Below are 8047 nucleotides of genomic sequence, written 5' to 3' on the forward strand. Positions count from 1 at the left end.
TTAGACATCTAAAATGCTATTTGATACTTAATGAGAATAAAAGAGAGGAAATATAAGTATAATAAGTGATATGATGGGATAAAAAGAAAACAGATAAGAGAAATAATGGATGTTAATTTAGTACTTAAAGAAGAAATATCATTGTAAAGAAATTACTATTTATCCTATTACTTTTAGTCATCTTACATTTTTAAAGTCACCCCAACATTTAGAGAATGTACCAAGACATGTAGAACACTTCAGAGCGCTTGATTTATTATGTTAGATTGATAGTTAATTCCAATGGATTCTTAGACAATGAGCTTTTTTTCTTTTTGATTGTTTTTAATTTCCATGCAGAATTTAAGCCTCTAAATATTCTTTTGGCATCCCCTTTTCATAACAATGAATAAAGTTCATGAAAATTTCTTCCTGGCACATCTTTATCAACTTGATGAGCATGAATATAAAAAGAAAAAAGAAAAAAGAAACTAAATGTTGTTGTAATCTACATACTTACACAGCCACCGATCTATGCATGTTTGCTGGAGGCAATGATGAGAGAAAGTCATTTGGTGGACATACCTGGTCCCCTTGCTTTCATTTTGGAACTTTTCTTGTGTAGTGGACCACAAACATTTTTTTCCTTCATTTTTTTTCTCTATTATAAACAATGTTTTGTGGTTCTCTACATCTTCCATTTCATCTCTCATCAAAATTGAACAATTCTGAGGCATCACAATAAACAAACACTGAGAAAGGCTTTACTTGAGGAAAATCTTTGATGGGAAACAACAGGTTCAGATTGTCTGATATGATGCCAAATGCATGGTTTTATAAGCTCAAAGACATGAGCAAATCAAGGAAGAGAAATGGCCCTCATGCTATGAAGAACAAAGTAACCTCACCAACAACAACATCCCAAAGGTGCTCAAATTATTTCCCCAGTGAACCAAACATAGCTGGTAAGTTATACAACTCTCCTATTTTCACTAAACACTCAGACAACACATTCTCTGATTCACCAAGAAGGTCATCATCCAAGAGAAGGGGTAAGAGAAAAACCATTTACAAGCCTTCTCCCACCACACTTGTCTCTTCACCAGTCATAGAAAGTTTTAGTTGTCATTCCACAAACAATTGGATCAAGCCAAATCAACCTCATTCTCCAGACTATTATCTCTCCTCCTTAGAGAGTTCTTCTGAATCAAACAATGAATATGTTTCATCCGAGTCTGAGTGTGATAAGTTCACCATTCCTGACCTGCTTAATGGGGTAGCCTCTGAATGCAGTTGTAGAGTTAGCTCTTCCACCAACGACATCATCATTGACATGAAAAATGAACCCTTCCCTGAAAATCTTGATGGCTTTGATACAATTTCACAACTAGGCCTTGCTCCAATATTGACAAAGCCAGTGAAGTTTGATGACAAGGTCAACGAAGCCACTGAGTTGAGAAGATCAACTCTATTTGATGAGGTAAAGGCTCATCAATCTCTATCTGTCAAAGTTGGAAAAGAGGAAAGCAGTAGAACTAAGAGAGAGAGAAAAACAAGTTCAATTGCTAGAATTTCATCTGCTAACTCTACAGGTATAAGACTTAGAGTCAATTCTCCAAAACTTGCAAGCAAGAAGGTTCAAGCCTATGCAAGAAAGAGTGTGTCATCCAAAGCATGCAAGGCTTCAATGAATACAGAATTTCCAGAGGGATTTGCAGTTGTTAAGTCCTCACTTGATCCACAAAGAGACTTCAGGGACTCAATGGTGGAGATGATTGTGGAGAACAATATTTGTGCGTCGAAAGATTTGGAGAACTTGCTTGCCTGCTATCTTTCACTGAATTCAAGGGAATACCATGATCTCATTGTCAAAGCTTTTGAGCAGATTTGGTATGACATGGCTCAACTCAGAATGTAAAGATTTTAGATTATCCAATGCTTGTGTATAGTCTTGTAAGTAACACATCTCAGGACCAACTCATGTTCTGAACTCTCATATAATGCTTTATCAATCTTTGACAAATTAAAAAAAAAATGTAGTAGCAACAAGGAATTTAAATGATGTCATAAGTAAGCTATCTGCTTAGTTATTTCAGAACTAGTTTATCGATGGATTATAATTGATAACATCACAACAGTCTCCATTTTGATCCATAATGGCCTGATGAGCAAAAATAAATAATTAAATGAATAAACTTTCTGAATGGCCCTACCACTTCCTTCAGTGGTCTTTTGGTTTTAGTTGTTTGTGTTCATCTGTTGTGTTAAATGTGAATTAGATATCCTTTGAAGATTTGATTGTGTCTATATTGAAGGTAGAAACATTGTTATGCAAAACCAGCTGGTTCAATTGGTGTTTGAAGTTAAAATGTCTTTAAATTCTTAGTTGCAACCAAACAGGCTCCACAAATGCAAGAGTAAAAAAGGTCAAAAAAGAAAACAATACTCTCTCTAGATATCACTTGTGGAATTGTGGTGTCTGAAAAGCTAGTGCCATTGTGCCAATGTTAGTACTGTAAAGTAAATCTAGAATTTACTTCGATAAAATTTTTATGACCAAGTGTTCCTTTTGCAACAAAAAAATTAACAACCAAAGAAAATGATTTCTATTCTAATTACAATTTTTTTCCAAGTCTTTTCCCCTTAACCAGCAATTTGACTCGAAGTGTTTGACATGGTGCCATCCAATCAAATGATCAGATTTATTATTTGGGTTACCATAAGAACACAATGCCAGAAGTGACATCAAACATAGACAAATAAGAAGAATGCAACACTAGTGAAGTTCAAGGATATTGTAAAAAGCAAGGTAGCCATGTGAGCAATATCAGCTTGCTTTTCCCTTTCAAGTTCAAATATGACATTTTAAAGTTGTAACAGCTACTTCAATTAAGCAAGCAAGCAAGTAATCATACATATATGTCATGAATTAGGATAGTAGACATTTCCCTGTAAAAAACATAACCCACATTGTGAAGGAACTAGACTATTTTGCCATAATGTTTGCATTTCAGGTCCAATAAAAAAAAATCTTGAATGACATTGCTCTCTTTTATAGCTACTTATTAATAACCTCAAACGTGTGAAACTTTGAATGTGCACATATTTATTTTTTTCGTAATCATGTTATTCGAGCAAAACATTTATATGTTTTGTCATGGTTAATCTCTACCTAAAAGTCTGTTTGGTCTCTTTTTGTGGGTCTCCTCTATCCAGCTCATGCAGTGCAAACTTTGAATATGTTGCTAGCCCTTGTGCTTCTCAAGGAACCATGCCAATTATTGAGATTGGTACTAGAAATGGTAGGCTTAACTCTTTTCCTAGTTAGCCTTTTAGTAAAGATATTTCCTTAAGCGCCAAGTATTTGCCACAAATATTTTCAAGTATAGGTAGTTTCCAAAACAAGTAGCTAATTAAATTTTCCATGTTGAGAAAACTGAATTGATCACATTAATTATATCCTTTTTTCCTCTTCCTCTTCCTTTCTGTTCTCTCTTTTTGGTTGGTGCAGCAGACTTAAATATACTGGTTGCATTGTTGGAATACTATGATAAATATGTGGGCATGAAGTTAACACATTGATGGCAGTATTTGTGGTTGGAAACAGTGAATAAGGATGAATCTGCAGCACTTGCATTTATATATAAAACTACTATTCATTGATCACATATTGATGGATAAAAGCCACATCATAGCAAGTGGGGCTAATTGCAGACATGACACATATGTATACAACAACGTCCATATCTCGTTATAGTGATGTCTACAAGAATCACACGACACTGTTTGGTTCGGTTAAAAACTTCATACTGCAAATGAACAATATTACGTATGAATGTTAACAATAGTTGAAATTAATACGTGTGAAGCACTGTTCTATGGACCCCTACAGTGTCAGTTTTCAACACCGACACTCCTTTGATATCCATATGACACAAAGGATGACACAAGCCAAGCATGCCGACATTACTTTGTATTTTTTTTTTCTTCTTGTCCAAAGTATGACCTCTTTTAATTAACTTCTATAGAAGTTTTATTTTTTATGTTTTTGCACTAAGATTCTTTTTTATTTCAATTACCATTTTTTAATTTTTATTTATAAAAATTGAATTCAATACTAAGGAGATTTATGATAGTTCACAGCTTAACCAATTGAGTTAAATTTTGATTAAATTTATTGAGTGTAACTTTTCTGTTTAAGAAGAAAAGATTAAAAAAAAAATACCTATTTTTAGATATCTTTGATTTACGAAGTCATTAGACTTCTGAATAAATCATGACTTAAATTTTTTTAACCAAAGTCTTCTAATTGAGTTTTATGGATGAAAGAAACTTGGTTGGACGAAAGATTCTTGCTATAAATCATTAACTAAATTTATTAACAAAGATTAAATTATCAACAAAACCAATAGATATTTCGAATTAATATCATAATTAACATGTTGGAAATGCAATTTAGGAGTGACTTTCAAATCCAATGTACTAATAAGCTTTGTCATCAAAATCAGTGCCAATGTAGAGTAATGGAACACTTAAAAACTAGAGATGTTATTGCTCGAGTTATTATAAAGGCTATGCAAATGGCCAATGTTCAAGTAAAGGAAAAGGAACATAGAAAAGCTGAGCACATCATGAGGACCACAAAATCATCATAAACAGTCTGGTAGTAGGAATAATCAATGTTAAGGGAGGACCACATGAGAGTGAGGGAAAAAGTCCACTTAGCCAACTAGAGTTATAGGGAAAAACATACCCATAAATAATTAAATATTTCACATTCATATTACTCTCTTTAATCTATTTTTCTTTGGTAAAAGATGATCAGTCTCTTTACATGCACAAATCGTTTCAGGTCATGTTTCTATCACAAATCTAGTAGAGAAAGAAACTTTAGATTCTACATAGCCTCAATCCACCTCAATTTTTAGCACTGTGGGACAAGTTTATGAATAGTCAACATAGAAAATATTGCAGTCAACGCCAGCCTCTCAAATATAAAATTTGTTCACTGCAATGCCTACTCGCTCCATCATGTTTGAACAGACTTTAAAACAGTGTAATTCCACTAGATCCAAATTATTAAACTTCATGAACAAGGGATTTGCGTCATAGATTTAATTTGACATGAACATATATACAATTATAGCCTAAAACATAACGTTATGTTGCACCTAGCAAATGAGACACCAGTCATGGTATGGCTCCACACCTTTAATGATATAGATTCACTAGTCTCATAAATGGTGTCCATTATGCACAAAAACAAAATATTTTTCTCCCTCGGAGTTAAATTTTAGCACCTAAAAAATTTTTGTCTTGGCAAATTTGTAATACAAAAATTTAAATATTGATAGCATATCCTATTCTACAAAACAGGGAAAAAAATCCTAAAATAATAAAAAAAATTAAATATAAATATTTGAAACTTAAATAACAGATTCCAAAAAAAAAAAAAAACTTAAACTATTCCTTATTTTTTAAAGTAAAGATAAATAGGCATATCTTCAATGGTCTCTTTAATTTGAAAATGTATTATTTTTTGTTCTCAAAATGATTGAGATATCACTTTTATAACTATTTTAAGCATTATTTAAATCATTCTAAGGATCCAAAGTTATTCGTTTTCATATTAGAGAGATCAAGCTAGTAAAAAAAAACAATTGAAGAACTATAACATATTTTCTCCAAAAATAATATTAGAGAAATTCTTGGAGTAGACCAAAAGGGTCAAACTTGCATGGTATTTTATGGATTGAATATTGATGGGTTTTTCAAGTAATTGCCATGAATCATGATGTTCAATGAGCACCCTGAGTTCTTGTTTTACTGCTTATCCAAATTTAGCAATTAGTATATCACATGCATTACGTCAATAATGGATCGATATGAAGAAAATGCGTGCTACCATAAAGATGCACATATGCTGAGTGGTGTTGACTTTCAAAAGCCCAAACCCTTCTACTTGACCAAATACTGTTCTACATTTCAACTCGTGCATTGATGATATATATGCTTAGTTTCCTCTTGATAAGTTAATATTGACATATTTAATTAATTTTTCCAAAAATACTTGGAGAAAATAATAGGAAAGAAGAATGAAGGGGTTGGGGGGTTTCTTTTCCTGACTATTGTTTATGAAAAACCTCAAATAAAAACATGATGTTTATCCATTCAAACTCTTATAAGTGTTTAGTTTATGTTTTTGACTGGAAATTTTTTTTTTTTTAAGTAATGAAAAAACAAAGAAGTTAATACCTGAAAACTTTTATAAATTAGTTTTTATATGTGTTAATTTATGGAGAAATTAATTTCATTTTTTTATTTTATTCTTTTGTAAGTATTTGAGAAATTTATTCAAACAAACTCTATGTAACACTTGATTGTCATAAAACATATTTTTTTTCTAAAAAAAATAAATCATCTCATGTTAAAAATTTTCCATTACAAATTGTGTATTAATCTCATTTTGATAAACATTAAGCAGATAATCCCAAAGTTTGTGATCATATATGAAGAAAGACAAAATTTTCAAATATATGGGTATACAAAATTTTGGTATGAAGAAATTTGTATCATTATATGTCAATCTTATTAATAATTGACTATGGTCCAAAGATAAAGTCAATTGATTTGATGAAATAACTATATGTTGATTTTTCTTTTATATATTTTCATTTTCAATTTATATATAACAATAATTATAAAAACTTTATTTTATTTTGTTCCTTACTTTTATTATTTGATTTATAAATTTTTTAGAGTTTAGAATTTTAAAAACAGAGAATAAAGTAAGAACAAAAGATCTTTTCTTATACATAATTAAAAATGAAAAAATGACAATAAAAAATTGATAAATTATCCTATTCTTTAAGCATAATTGGTAAATAACCTTGTTCCTTAAACAAATAGTCAGAAGTTCAATCCCTTAATTAAAAGATGTCTTGATTTATATAAAAAAAATTTATTAAAAATTTAAATTGAAAAGTATTAAATAAAAAATTAAGCCCTTTTCATATTAGTTGATATTTTCTCTTTAAAATTATTAAAAATATAAATATATATTCTCTTGTTACATATATGATATCAATAAATATAAACATATATATATATATATATATATATTTACTAATTATATATGTTGATTTTTTAATTGTGAATAATTTTTGTTGAAAAATTTAATTGATTATTTTTAATAAAATATTTTCTGAAAACCAATTTTTATTTTTTTTTACAAAACTTAATGTTTTGGATAAGAGATATATAATAGCCCAATTAGGGATGGCAAATATACCCGTACCCGTGGGTAATACCCGAACCCGTCCCGACTTTGACAGGGAATACCCGGTTTGACCGGGTACGGGTACGGGTACGGGTAAAACCCGATATATTGAATCGGGTACGGGTACGGGTACGGGTATGTACTTACCTGCCCCGTACCCGTACCCGTACCCGTCCCCGTTCTCATTTTTAATTTAATATTCACTTTTAATTTAATTATATTAAAAATTTTTAATATTTTTTTTATGTATGATTATTTATTATAATGTGAGATAAAAAATAACCTAATTATAATTATAATATAATAAAAAAAATAATTTAAAAATATTATTTTTAAAAAGAAAATAAAAAATAAAAAAATTGACGGGTACGGGTATACCCGATACCCGACGGGGATGGGGATGAAAATCCATACCCGACGGGTATGGGGACGGGGATGGGGATGAGTTTTACTTGCGGGGACGGGGACGGGTATCATGAAACCCGTACCCGCCCCGCCCCGTTGCCATCCCTAAGCCCAATACCAATGACACCAAGGTAATTACACTTACCCTTTGTTCTGGTATGCCTAAAAATCTCACATCGCTTAGGAGTCGAGGTTAAGGATATAAACACCTTTCCGTTTTGGCACTCGTTGGGCCGTCACGATTAGCCTCGACTTTTAAGCGATGTAGGACTTTTAAGCATACTATCGGTAGGTTAAGGAGGAAGGGTGTTTATAAGCTACCCTTAGCCTCGACTCCTAAGCGATGTGGGAGATGTGGGACTTTTAGGCATACCAGAACAGAAG

At 31.5% G+C, this 8047-nt stretch overlaps 1 protein-coding gene across 1 annotated transcript; it reads left to right on the forward strand.

The window, feature by feature from the left end:
• The first annotated feature begins 511 nt into the window (after nucleotides 1–511).
• LOC109800227 (transcription repressor OFP4) lies at nucleotides 512–2220 on the forward strand. The gene has a single exon (XM_020360987.3). It carries the CDS (start codon nucleotides 764–766, stop codon nucleotides 1895–1897), a length of 1134 nt encoding a protein of 377 aa, XP_020216576.1. The 5' UTR covers nucleotides 512–763; the 3' UTR covers nucleotides 1898–2220.
• Nucleotides 2221–8047: the final 5827 nt, after the last annotated feature.

The sequence above is a fragment of the Cajanus cajan genome, chromosome 3 (assembly GCF_000230855.2).
Source record: "Cajanus cajan strain Asha chromosome 3, NIPB_CcT2T_4, whole genome shotgun sequence".
NCBI classification, from domain to species: domain Eukaryota; kingdom Viridiplantae; phylum Streptophyta; class Magnoliopsida; order Fabales; family Fabaceae; genus Cajanus; species Cajanus cajan.

Excerpts from the sequence above, each read along its gene's own strand:
- LOC109800227 (XM_020360987.3), top strand. The coding sequence starts at position 764 with ATGGGAAACAACAGGTTCAGATTGTCTGATATGATGCCAAATGCATGG.